This window comes from Salvelinus alpinus, chromosome 15, assembly GCF_045679555.1.
Source record: "Salvelinus alpinus chromosome 15, SLU_Salpinus.1, whole genome shotgun sequence".
Lineage (NCBI taxonomy): Eukaryota > Metazoa > Chordata > Actinopteri > Salmoniformes > Salmonidae > Salvelinus > Salvelinus alpinus.
The window spans coordinates 22,241,549-22,254,281 of record NC_092100.1 but is presented as its reverse complement, the minus strand read 5'-3'; the positions used below and the strand labels follow the sequence as shown (position 1 = coordinate 22,254,281).

The 12,733-nt window shown below is 41.8% G+C and overlaps 2 protein-coding genes across 11 annotated transcripts; one reads left to right on the top strand and one right to left on the bottom strand.

Annotated features, from left to right (window-relative positions):
- Positions 1-16: 16 nt before the first annotated feature.
- Positions 17-5,090, top strand: LOC139539734 (cold-inducible RNA-binding protein B-like). 10 transcript variants are annotated; one of them, XR_011668003.1, is made up of 9 exons: positions 108-126; positions 197-287; positions 1,157-1,271; positions 1,443-1,549; positions 1,661-1,832; positions 2,271-2,361; positions 2,633-2,697; positions 3,358-3,466; positions 4,027-5,090. XR_011668003.1 is itself a non-coding variant. In XM_071342951.1 (8 exons), exons 3-8 carry the CDS (start codon positions 1,172-1,174, stop codon positions 4,044-4,046), a joined length of 525 nt encoding a protein of 174 aa, XP_071199052.1. In that variant the 5' UTR covers positions 112-126; positions 197-287; positions 1,157-1,171; the 3' UTR covers positions 4,047-5,090. The 10 variants fall into 10 exon arrangements, 6 of the variants coding, with proteins under 6 accessions (XP_071199053.1, XP_071199050.1, XP_071199051.1 ...); XR_011668005.1 differs by having other exon boundaries at positions 110-126; positions 1,661-1,811; XR_011668004.1 differs by lacking the exon at positions 197-287 and having other exon boundaries at positions 17-126; positions 1,661-1,811.
- A 1,751-nt stretch (positions 5,091-6,841) lies between these two features.
- Positions 6,842-11,794, bottom strand: LOC139539296 (duodenase-1-like). Its single transcript, XM_071342137.1, has 5 exons — positions 11,740-11,794; positions 10,769-10,931; positions 9,348-9,456; positions 8,898-9,125; positions 6,842-8,179 (listed from the first exon to the last, which is right to left on the bottom strand). The coding sequence occupies exons 1-5, from the start codon at positions 11,792-11,794 to the stop codon at positions 8,045-8,047; spliced, it is 690 nt and encodes a 229-aa protein (XP_071198238.1). The 3' UTR covers positions 6,842-8,044.
- Positions 11,795-12,733: the final 939 nt, after the last annotated feature.

Sequence of the window (12,733 nt, the reverse complement as noted above, 5' to 3'; positions counted from 1 at the left end):
TGCTTAATATTCATAAGTTGGGCGTAACTGCAAGGGACGCATCAATACATATACCGGGAGGCCCCGCATCTCATTCATTCCCATCTGCTGCAGGTCGGTCGCAAGAGATTCTCTGTTTTGTCGGAGGTAAGCTATTGTAATAACCGTTTTCATAAATGTTTGTGTTCGTAAACGTATTTTATTTAATTCGGGACAGGAGCTACCAAGATTGTGGCAGGCTAAATGAGTGTGACATCACCCAAGGAGGAGTCTGAAGGTGGCTCAAGATGCAGCTAACTAGCGAGCAGGTAGCCAACGATAACATCCTCATGATACTAAATTGTGTTCGATGTCCGAATTAATGGACAATTATATTGTGGTGTGCGGAACAGACCAACGTTCTTGCATTCGCCATAATGCCTATGCCCACATTTTACTATACAAGCGAGCGTGCTCAGTAACGTTATTCGATGCAATGACGCAGTGATAGCTGGCTAGTCGGGGTCCATTAGCACTATCATAAATGGCGCCGTTGTGGTTGTTGGACAATGTTGAACAAAGGGAGGTGCACATCTAGGCCTGGGACATGAGGGGGCGGGGAAGACGATGTCGCTTACTGAATTGTACTAAAAACGGAGCTGAATCGCACGCACTCATCTGCTTGTGGAGCGAGGACCGCTTTTTGTTGCGAAAACGCAAATTTCATTGGCTAGCTACCGTAAACTAGCTAGCTACGGTAGCGTTATATTGGGAAAGAGGACGAGAAGGCAGCGCTAGCTACCAGGGGGCAGGATGGTCTTGGGCCTTTATGAGCTAAGCCCCCCCATACGCATTTGTTCTTCACTCGCTGGCACTTGACTGGTTTTTATTAAACTTGCTAGGTTACTTTCATTTTGGTAATACAACATACTTGGCATTGGGTAAAAATACAAAACAGAATCAAGCCAAACAACTGTTAAAAATAATTTTGTTATTGCGTGTGTAAATGCTCCATTGCAAGAATAGAACATGAACAGAGGGTTGCATCCAATAATAACCTGCTATCCAGTGGCGTAGGCACTGCCAGGCCCACCTAATCAGATTTAGCTAAACAAAAATCTCCAGCCCGGCTGCTAACAGTTCATTGCAAATAAATCATTGCAACCATAATAAACATGTTATTTCTTCCCTTCTGCAGTGGTGAAAAGGAAGGATGTCTGACGAAGGGAAGCTTTTTGTGGGTGGCCTCAGCTTTGACACTAATGAACAGTCATTAGAAGATGTATTCTCCAAATATGGGCAAATATCTGAAGGTAAGCAACTAACTGTTGGATATTGGGTGCAATGTAAAAAATCTATATATTTAAAAAAATATATATATATATGTATCTGGTGGTCCACTATTTGAACATGCTTTGAATGATACACGTCTTGCAAGGTTGCCTTGTGTCTCTATAGTCTTTAAATAAAATGTCTCTGTCTAGTTGTTGTAATTAAAGACAGAGAAACTCAGAGGTCCAGGGGCTTTGGTTTCGTCACCTTCGAGAACCCAGATGAGGCCAAGGATGCTATGCTGGCCATGAACGGCAAGGTGACAATTAAACCTAAACTCCGCCCTGAAACACAACTCTGTTTTGACTGTGCAACGACGATATTAATGGTGTATTCTTTATTTTATCTCTCCCAACCATTTCTGTGTCAGTCTCTTGATGGCAGACAGATCCGTGTCGACCAGGCTGGCAAATCTGGCGGTGGTGGCAGGTCCGGAGGCGGATTCCGAGGGGGCTCTTCAGGCGGCAGAGGAGGTGGAGGAGGATACTTCCGTGGAGGCAGAGGTGGTGGTGGTGGAAGAGGTGGGCGTGGCTTCTCACGAGGCAAGTTTGTTGTTTTCTATCCTACAGCATCCTGACTTTGAGTGTTCCTCCCTCGTTTGCCTTGGAGTGACTGACACCCCAGTCCCAACCCTACAAAGATGTCCTCACACCTGCGCTAGCCTGGGATTCTGTGGCTTGCAGAACTAACCAGAAGTAGTCAGTGCGTATGCGTGCACCCCGCGCTCTGACCCTCCCTTCTGGTCCCTCATCCTTAATAACCACTCCTATGTTCCCATGTCTTTTTGTTTTGCAGTGACTGTTGCTGTTGACTAGTAGCTGTAGAGGTTTGATTGAGACATCTGTTGGGCTACTGATAGCATGTCCAAACTGAAGAGTGGTGTTCGATATTCTCTTATCAACACATTTAACCATAAGATGAGTGCATGGCTGCTTTTAGCATTCCTTTGAGTCAGCTGTTAACCACACGTTATATTACAGGTGGTGGAGACCGGGGATATGGTGGTGGACGTTACGACAACAGAAGTGGAGGCTCATACGGATCAGAAAGAGGCTACTACAACAAAGACAGGTGAATAGTGATACCACCTCAGCTACATAAAGTCACATTTGCATATGTATAGCTACTATATGTTAGGCAATTGATAGAATTTGGGAAGACAAAGGAAAGCTGAAGGGTATAGATCCTATCGGTAAATCACAATGCATTTTAAGAAGCTATGTGCCCATTTTGACAGTAGGCAAGCACTTTTAGGAAGACCATTTTAAATTTAATGTTACTCAACTTGCTTCTGCTCGTCCAATTCTTGTTTACTGATGTACATTTCTTCTTCTGTCCACAGAGCGCAAGGAGGAGGATATGGAGATCGTTCAGGAGGTTCGTACAGAGACAGCTACGATAGCTATGGTGAGGCTTCTTATAAGCTTACACAAGTGTAGAGAGTCAGGATAGGCAGCCAATCTGGTGCCTGGACAGCAACATCCCTGAAAGCTACCATAGATTTGGAATCGGCCAATCAACACCAGTGCCGAGGCAGGTTCTTGCCCTGTATAGCAGCTGGATGGGCTCCTCTCAGAGCGGGGTTGCTCCCTATGGTCTTGGACCAACTGATGGATGAAAAGATCAGTGAAATTAGTCATTTTCTCAATGCATGAGGCCTTTAGTCATGTGTAATGGAGAAATGGGTTCCCTATTCCCATTCTTTCCTGACCATATTGAGAAATACACCCTCCCAAGTTACACTTTTGGTGTTTCACAATATGTGGTACATAATTCATCTTCAAGAATAAAGAGAAGTTGGAAATGAACCTAGTGGTGGACACTAGGTATTTCCTACAAACGAATGCCCTACCAGGTTAGTTTTGGAAAATAGGAGTCATTTGGTGTTAAAGGTATGTGGTATAGGAAAGACTCAATATACCACTTCAGCTCAGCATCCATTCCTTTTTAGGGAGCATCAGTGGAAGAGAGGGTCTGCAGATGGGCCTTAGTGTACTTGTGTTTCCCTCCTTGTTGGAGAACCTGGGACCTCGTCATTAACCACTGGGCTTTCTCTTCTCTGAACAGGCGGTGCTGTTGTCAGTGGCGCACAGTGAGGCTGACTCCTGTAGTTGAAATATGTTGAACTGAAGAAACAATATGTTGAAGGCCCAGTTTAGCACTGCAGAAAGCCAAGGTAGGCTGACCTCGGTCTGCAACTGTCTTGGCGTGAGCTGTCCTACAGGGGTCATAGCATTAGCTCTCTACTTCCTGCTTTTCTTGTCATAAGCTTTTTCTCTCTGTCTTGTAGCAGCTTTTTTGTAGAGGTGTATTTTCCTTTGCTTTTTTGCATTGCAGTACAAGGATCTGCACACACACTCACAATGGAGCCAGTCACCTTTCTTGTTGACGTCATTTGCATATAGTAGTAGCAGGATTGCCTTGTCTGTCTGCTCTGTAGTTTTGTTGTTGAAAGTTTTCTATCCATGGATGAAGCCGGCGTAATATTGCTTTCATCGAGCGGAGTTTGACTGCGCTTGCTAAATGGAAACAAAAAGGTTCTCAATCAGATGGCCTGCCTTCAGATAGAGTATTTGTCACAGAAAATGTAATTCACTCCAGCATAATTTGCTACCACCTCTTAAGTATCTTCAAAAGGAATTAACGTTCAGTAGCAGCAGGGCCCCTTTCGAGAGATGAGCCCCCTACCATCCACAGAATCAAGGTAACCTGTGTGTCTTTCCAACTTCTCTGCAGGTGACGAGGGTGGCTGGTAGGACAGTGGCGTCCGGATGCCTGTCGTCTGGGCACGGCCCCTCACCCCGAACCGGCGGCCCCATCCCGATGACGGCGGGCCTGGCCTGGTCCTAGCCCAGCGCCTGCTGCTCCGCGACACTTTAAATCTTCTTCTGAAACCCACCATGTAGATAAGAGCAGTCCTGGATAAGTGCGGGGAGGGCTGGCTTGCACTCCGAGCCACCCACCACCGGTCTGTTCCAAGTTTTTGTTTTTTACTTTCTGATCCTCCTTATTTGTTATTGAAAACCGCAGAGAACGAAATTTTCATTTACAGTTTTTGTGGGGAGCTCGAAAGAGCAAGGCTCATGTGCTGTAGGCCTTTGCCTCACTTTGGGCTGTGCACGGAAGAGGCACAAGCTGAGAGACAGGGAATGTATCTTGGATAGAGAATGGTAATGCTGTTGTAGTTTCAAAGCTCTGCTCTGTAACAAAGTACGAAAATGCTTGCACTTATTTTGGTTGATTTGATTGTGACTGCTTTGCCACCCATTAATGGTGATGAGTCTGAATGAGGGAAATGTACACAAAGGTCTGAAACCTTCCATCACTACCATCATGTTTGCACTGTTCTACCTGACAGAGGGAGGGATGGTGGAGACGTTCTCTAGTCCACTGGGCTTGTTAGGATCGCTGTGGGTTCCGGTAAATGAAGAGGGCCTGCTCAATTGTTTTCTGGATCACTGATCTGTTGTTTGACTGACCTATCTATGGCAGGTTCTTGTCTAATTTATTTTGGTTTCTACTGAGAACGGTTTTTATTTTATTAGCTGCACATTTTGAATAAGGAGCTGTCACATGACAGTTGAGTACACAGCGGTGAATTAATGTGAAGCGGGCCAGTGCTTGAAGGTAACTACTACTTATGAGCTCTTTTCAACAAACCTACTTTTTATGAGGGTACAAATGGAGTGATTTCACAACTGTTCTCATCATAGCATCAGATTGGTTTTGTATTTGATTTTTTTTTAAGCATTCTGTATCTTCATGGTTGTATTTTTCCTAAATAAAAAAACCTTTACAAATCTCTGGTGCTGGTTTTGATATTGACCACATTACATAGGCATATCCATATTCTTTTCTCAGTTGCATGTGTTTCAAAAAGAGGTGAAGTGATAGATATACATTTATGAGATGATATTGAAAGGAGTATCTGGGTAGAAATGAAATTATATTGTCTAAGGTACACTCACACCTGCTAATGAATATAAATATAAGTCATGCTGGCTATTGGAACAGCCCCACATGATATCATTATTTTCTGGAAAGTCTGGTAATAAGTTGTGGATGAAACTACAGCTATAGGGTTTATAGGCCATGCCAGTATAAAACAATTCCAGCAGGGGGCTCTCTATTCTGTGAAAAATACAATGCACGTGTAGACTGAAACTAAGGAGTATCCCGTCTACCTGTGGTCCGATCAAACCAATGACTCGCCAGTATTCAACAGATCTAGAGGACTGGCATGGCAGGACTGATATAATGTCTCAAAATGATGTAGGTTAGGTAGGTAGGGAGGGATGCTTTGCTATCATGCTGCATTAAACAATGGAACTACATAAAAACGCCAATTCATTACAGCCGGAAGTGACTTTTCATAGCAGTTTAGGAGAGCATTTTCTCTAACCCTTTTCCTAACCTTAATCTATTTATCCTAACCTTAACCTAATTATCCTAACCAGTTTTTAGGGAATCTCATATTTGACCTTCAGGTGTTTTCATCTCTTCTATTTGTCACAATATTAGTAATCTCAATAGTAGTCATCATGAGACATTCTTTCCTGTTGCCCTCAAAATACATTCCAGACTGTTTTAATGTATTTTACATGGACAGTATGTTATCCAGATGTGCACAAGGGGGCAGTCCTGTCTCAAAGATCTTTGGTGTGTTCAATGTATTTTACTATATATTTTCAATTTACTGCTCAATAAAATGAACCGTTTACCAGAACTATGATTGTTGCCTTACTGGTGAAGGGACAACTTGATAAAAGCACATCTTATCAGTTTGCTCAGATATTCACAAAATACATGTGTCCAATAACATCACCCTACTCTACTGTTTAATCCCACAGTAAATAATTGAAGATTTAAAACTGCTGCAGCACAGAACAGGACTTGAAAGCATTGTTTGACAGATGGAAATTCAGAGGTTTCAATTGTTACTGCATGTAGGAGCATAGATGGCTAATTTCCTGCAATTCTACACGTTTTTCCATGATTTATGTCTCATATTTTTTATTTTTTTATTTCACCTTTATTTAACCAGGTTGGCTAGTTGAGAACAAGTTCTCATTTACAACTGCAACCTGGCCAAGATAAAGCATAGCAATTCGACACATACAACAACACAGAGTTACACATGGAATAAAACATACAGTCAATAATACAGTAGAACAAAGAAAACAAAAAGTCTATATACAGTGAGTGCAAATGAGGTTTATGATTTATAATTCATGTCTGATATAAAAACACTCAACAAAGAGCTGCAGTTAATATCAGAATTGGTAGCAAGGTACAAGTTAGTCCTAAATATTTCAAAAACTAAAAGCATTGTATTTGGGACAAATCATTGAAAAAATATTGTAATGAATAATGTGAAAATTGAGCAAGTTGAGGTGACTTAACTGCTTGGAGTAACCCTGGATTGTAAACTGTCATGGTCAAAACATGTTAATACAGCATGTGGCTAAAATGGGGAGAAGTCTGTCCATAATAAAGCACTGCTCTGCCTTCTTAACAACACTATTAACAAGGTAGGTCCTACAGGCCCTGGTTTTGTCGCACCTGGACTACTGTTCAGTCGTGTGGTCAGGTGCCACAAAGAGGGACTTAGGAAAATTGCAATTGGCTCAGAACAGGGCAGCACGACTGGCCCTTAAATGTACATGGAGAGCTAACATGAATGAATAATATGCATATCAATCTCTCATGGCTCAAAGTGGAGAAGAGATTGACGTCATCACTACTTGTTTTTGTAAGAAGTGTTGACATGCTGAATGCACTGAGCTGTCTGTTTAAACTACTAGCACACAGCTCGGACACACATGCATACCCCACAAGACATGCCACCTGAGGTCTCTTCACAGTCTCAAAGTACAGAACAGACTATGGGAGGCGCACAGTACTACATAGAGCCATGACTACATGGAACTCTATTCCACATCAGGTAAATGAAGCAGTAGAATCAGATTAAAAAATATATGAAAATACACCTTTTGGAACAGCAGGTACCGTGAAGAGACACACACAAGTACAGACACGCATATGCACACAAACGCTAGCACATGCACTCTACACACATGTACGTTGTAATATTGTTGTATTATACATTTTATATTGTAGATATGTAGTGGTGTAATAATGTTATATGAAGTACTGTTTTATCTTTTGTTTTGTGTAATGTAAGTGCCTTAATGTGTTTGGACCCCAGGAAGAGTAGCTGCTGCCTTGGCAACAGCTAATGGGGATCCCTAATAAATACACATACAAAAATGTGATATCTGTGTGAGAGTGACTAACAAATCAATGGGGGCCCCTGGAGGTCAGGGCCCCTGGGCATGCCCTACGTGCCCGGTCGGTAATTTGGTGATAAGGCCATCTACAAGGTTTAGATAGCTGGTAGCCTACCTTACCTAGCAATACAAATTGTTTAGCTAGCATGGGTTAATTGAATGACTGTTAGTGACTGACATAAAAAAACTGCTGATGCACAACCAAATTTCAAAATGGCACCTTGTGTATTCTACTTTTCAAACTCTCATCAGTAAGTTGAGACCCCCACTGAAAAAACAAACAAAAACAAAACAGCAAAAAAAGTATCCGTATAGGAACATGCAGCTCTGGGCAAAGACATTAACCAGCACTGGTAAATCAATCAGAAAGCATCATAAGCACATTAGGATTCTTCACAGTATCATAATCATGTTCTAGGCACCTGGTTGACCAAATGAACAAAATGTTTCTGGTCAGTGACATATCAATTCTTCATGGTGTCATTGATCCAGTCCAGGAAGTCAGGGATGCGCATGTAGATGTAGGTGTTGTTTCTAGTCTTGGTAGACACCACCCCATAGGCCACACCGTTACAGACTGATGGACCACCATAGTCTCCCTGGAAGTAACACACATAGACCACAATACCGAACAAATGAAAAGGTTGCCTGGCAACTCAAAGTGAATTCTTCCGCTGCTCTACGTTCACTACATACTTCAGTCTGAGACTTCCATAGTTGAAGTTGTTTGTGGTGACGTCAAAATTAGGAATGTTGTACAAAACAAAGTCATCAGCGATTGGTTTCTTAATCCTGGTCCTGGGGATCCAAAGGGGTGCACATTTTTGTGTTTGCCTCAGCACTACACACCTGATTCAAATCATCAAAGATGACGATGAGTTGATCATTTGAATCAGTTGTGTAGTGCTAGGGCAAAAACAAAGATGTGCACCCATTTGGTTCCCCAGGACCAGGATTAAGAAACACTGAATTTGAGTATCACAGCTAATTCCGGGTATTCAAAACACCTCTTTACCCACGTGTGTTTTAGCTCAACCCATCGTTTTCTAGGACCAATCAGAACGATTAGAATGTATTTGCGTTTTAGAAATCATCGGGGAGCTACTCATTACGGAGTACCTCCCCGAGAACAAATTAACGTCTGTGTGCGTGGCGTAGCGTTTGGCCAAAGCAAGGAGTTTAGGTAGCCAGGCAAATGAAAAGGCACATTTCCTTTGGAATGATTCATGTCCTCAAACCAAAGCAAAATTATAATTTCCTTTCATTCCTCTCATGTTATTTCCCCTTTAACATGACATACTTTCAGACGCCACTTACCTGAGCAGGTCCATTTAGTCCTGATGAGCAGACTTGATGGTTGTCAGAGCAAAGTTGATTCTCATCCAGTGTCACATTGAGGTCCTGAAGCACAGGGGAGCCTTGCTTTAGATTCCTGATAGTGTGTCCCCAGCCTGACACCAGACATTCCTTGGGCACCTCCTCATCTTTTGTCAGCGGGAGGCCAATGGGTCTCACATGGTCGGTGAAAACGGCAATCTCCTCCAGCTTTGAGGCAGAGAGAGCAGGTTTGTTGAATGTTACAACTTACATCGTTGGTTCTATAGTCCATTCAGCAAGCCTGGTAGTTAATTTAATGGTGGTTAACTGTTTTTTACCAATCAATTTCATACTTTGACATTGTAGTGACAATGTGCATGCACAATTTCACCTGTGTAGGTAAAAATAAAAACAATATGTGCAGCTTTAGCTCCTAGCATGGAGTTTTACCTTGAGTAGCATGATATCATTATTATATTCTTCATCATAATTTGGATGCGGAAATGCCTGTTTCACAAGCATTTCCTGACCTTCCTGACATTTCCTGACCTTAATGGATCTGTAACATACACACAGACAGAGGCACAACGCAATGGAATATACTGTAGTCTTACACATATCTGCAACTGACCGTAGTGGACTAACTCAGACACTGATTGAAAACGTAATGTCAATCTACCGTATATCCTTTGATTCCCGCTTGGTTCAACATGTGCACTGACATTTCCCTTACAGAAAAACCACATTAATTTCACGTGATCACATGTGAAGTGTTCCGAAAACACGTTTTCATGTGATCATGTGATCTTATGGGAAGTTAATGTGACAACATGTAAAGCAACATGTGATAACATGAAACTACACGTGAAAACATGTTGTCACGGATTCTTCCCGGTACTGCTGCTCCTTCTGGGCACCAGTTCCGGAGGTCTATGTCACCGGCCTCTAGGCGTCACTGAACTGTTTCATTACGCACACTTGATTACAATATTCCTGATTAGTAATTTTATATATGCGCCCTCTGTTCACCATTGTTTTGTTGGTTATTGTTCCCATGTCTGTTGGTCTGGGAGTACCTCTGCGTTGTTATTTCGGCTTTCATGCTGCGTGCATTTGTGCATTGCTATTGTGCATTTGTTATTACGGGTCTCGCCCCGTGTATTTATTAGAGGTTTTACCTCACTCTTTGGTTTGGGTTACAGCTCAATATTTTTGGATACGTGTTTGTTTTGGGCTTCGTCCCCATGCCTATTCATGGCATGTTGTATATGTTGGGTGGTGTATTAACCCCCCCCCCCCCTTATTACTGTGCCTGTCTCCAATCATTTATTCAACGTGACACACATAAAGTGTTCCAAAAACACGTTTCACATGATTTCATGTTTTTTCTGCAATATATCTTAATGGTGCATGACTACATTTATTGGTAGGTTCTCCATACTGCACCTTTTATCTCAGCCTTTGGTTATTGGAGGTCTTAGCCCTGGGCTAAGCTGTGTTTCACGTCTAAATGCTCCAAAGGGGACGTTAGAAATACATTGTTAAAATGTGTAAATACAACATTAGGAAGAGCTATGTGAAGCATGGGGTAGGATAGCCCTAGGCTAAAAACAGTAAAGATATTCAAGTGTGAAAAACCTAGAGACATTGAAATGGTACCCTATTAAAATGTTGTTGGTGAGATTGCAGGAAAAATCCAATTGAAAGAGTAGTTTGACCAGCATGCATTCTAATTCTAGGCATAGAGCTATAAGGTAGTGAGTATCAAGGAGAAACAGTTGAAGCATTTATAGGGCAGATAATGGAGGCCAATGGGCTCCACACATATTTTCTATTGGTTTTCCCTCACTAGATAAGCAGACATTACTGACCCCCCATTGCAGTGGGCGGCAGTCATCACAAAGTCCTCTCTCACTAGAAAACCACAGCAGCTTCCTGGCTTCAGGTTGTTGGCGACAGCTTTCTCCAGGAGAACCATGTAGGGTCTGCTGTGGGGCACAGCCTCCTTGCCCCCATAGATACGCCCTGCGTGCACTGTGACAACATCAGCAATCAGGATCCACTCTCAACCCATAATATCTAAAACACCAAATGTTGTGGATTTTTCTTATTTGATACCACCTTGCATAATACCTGATTGGATTAGTAGTAGTAGACTGCAAAAGTACAAGACCCTGAATCAATGCATACAGTGTGCTCAAAGTATTGGGACGGACACATTCTTTTGTTATTTTGGCTCTGGATTTGAAATGATACAATGACTATGAGGTTAAATTGCAAACTGTCAGCTTTAATTTGAGGGTATTTCCATCTCCACTACCATTCAAATGTTTGGGGTCACTTAGAAAAGTCCTTGTTTTGAAAGAAAAGCTCTTTTTTTAGTGCATTGAAATAAAATAAAATTGATTGATAATGGAATATCAACAAAGGCGTACAGATGCCCATTATCAGTTTCATTAAATAGTACCTGCAAAAAACACCAGTCTCCAAGTCAACAGTGAAGAGGCGACTCCAGGATGCTGGCCTTCTAGGCAGAGTTCCTCTGTCCAGTGTCTGTGTTCTTTTGCCCATCTTAATCTTTTCTTCTTATTGGCCAGTCTGAGATATGGCTTTTTCTTTGCAACTCTGCCAGAAGGCCAGCATCCCGGAGTCGCCTCTTTGCTGTTCACGTTGAGACTAGTGTTTTGCGGGTACTATTTAATGAAGCTGCCAGTTGAGGACTTATGAGGCGTCTGTTTCTGAAACTAGACACTCTAATGTACTTGTCCTCTTGCTCAGTTGTGCACCAGGGCCTCCCACTCTTTCTATTCTGGTTAGAGCCAGTTTGCGCTGCTCTGTGAACCTGAGTAGTACACAGCGTTGTACCAGATCTTCACTTTCTTGGCAATTTCTTGCATGGAATAGCCTTCATTTCTGAGAACAAGAATAGACTGAGTTTCAGAAGAAAGTTATTTGTTTCTGGCCATTTTGAGCCTGTAATCGGACCCACAAATGCTGATGCTCCAGATACTCAACTAGTCTAAAGAAGGCCAGTTTTAATGCTTCTTTAATCAGAACCAGAACTGTGCTAACATATTTGCAAAATGGTTTTCTAATGATCAATTAGTCTTTTAAAATTATAAACATGTATTATCTAACACAACGTGCCATTGGAACACAGGAGTGATGGTTGCTGATAATGGGCCTCTGTACGCCTATGTAGATATTCCATAAAAATCAGCCGTTTCCAGCTACAATAGTAATTTACAACATTAGCAATGTCTACACTGTGTTTCTGATCAATTTGATGTTGTTTTAATGGACAAAAAATTTGCTTTTCTTTCATTAGCAAGTACATTTAAGTGACCCCAAACTTTTGAACGGTAGTTTATATCAGGTGAACCATTTAAAAATTACAGCACTTAAGGGAGAAAAAGTATTGGGACAAATTTACCGTAACTTTACTACTTAAAGTATTTGGTCCCATATTCATAGCACGCAAGTACTACATCAAGCTTGTGACTACACATTTGTTGGAAGCATCTGCTGTTTGTTTTGGTTGTTTCTGATTATTTTGTGCCCAATAGAAATGAATGGTTAAGAATGTATTGTGTCATTTTGGAGTCACTTTTATTGTAAATAAAAATAGAATATGTTTATGCCTCTGTCTCACTCATCATTATTCACAATTCAGTCAGGATTATCCATAGTCACGGTAGCATCCACATTCATGTGGAAGTGTTTAGAAACATTCTACTCTCATTTACAATAAAAGTGACTCCAAAATGACACAATACATTATTTTCCATTCATTTTTATTGGGGGTCTCTGTAAACAGTGCTGTAAACGGTTCACCC

Coding starts and splice junctions, on each gene's coding strand:
- LOC139539734 (XM_071342948.1), top strand. CDS start 1,172: ATGTCTGACGAAGGGAAGCTTTTTGTGGGTGGCCTCAGCTTTGACACT. Junction 1,272..1,442: donor ATATGGGCAAATATCTGAAG/GTAAGCAACTAA, acceptor GTCTCTGTCTAG/TTGTTGTAATTAAAGACAGA. Junction 1,550..1,660: donor TGCTGGCCATGAACGGCAAG/GTGACAATTAAA, acceptor TTTCTGTGTCAG/TCTCTTGATGGCAGACAGAT.
- LOC139539296 (XM_071342137.1), bottom strand. CDS start 11,794: ATGCAAGAAATTGCCAAGAAAGTGAAGATCTGGTACAACGCTGTGTAC. Junction 10,932..11,739: donor CAACGCTGTGTACTACTCAG/GTTCACAGAGCA, acceptor ATGTTGTCACAG/TGCACGCAGGGCGTATCTAT. Junction 9,126..9,347: donor ATGATATCATGCTACTCAAG/GTAAAACTCCAT, acceptor TCTGCCTCAAAG/CTGGAGGAGATTGCCGTTTT.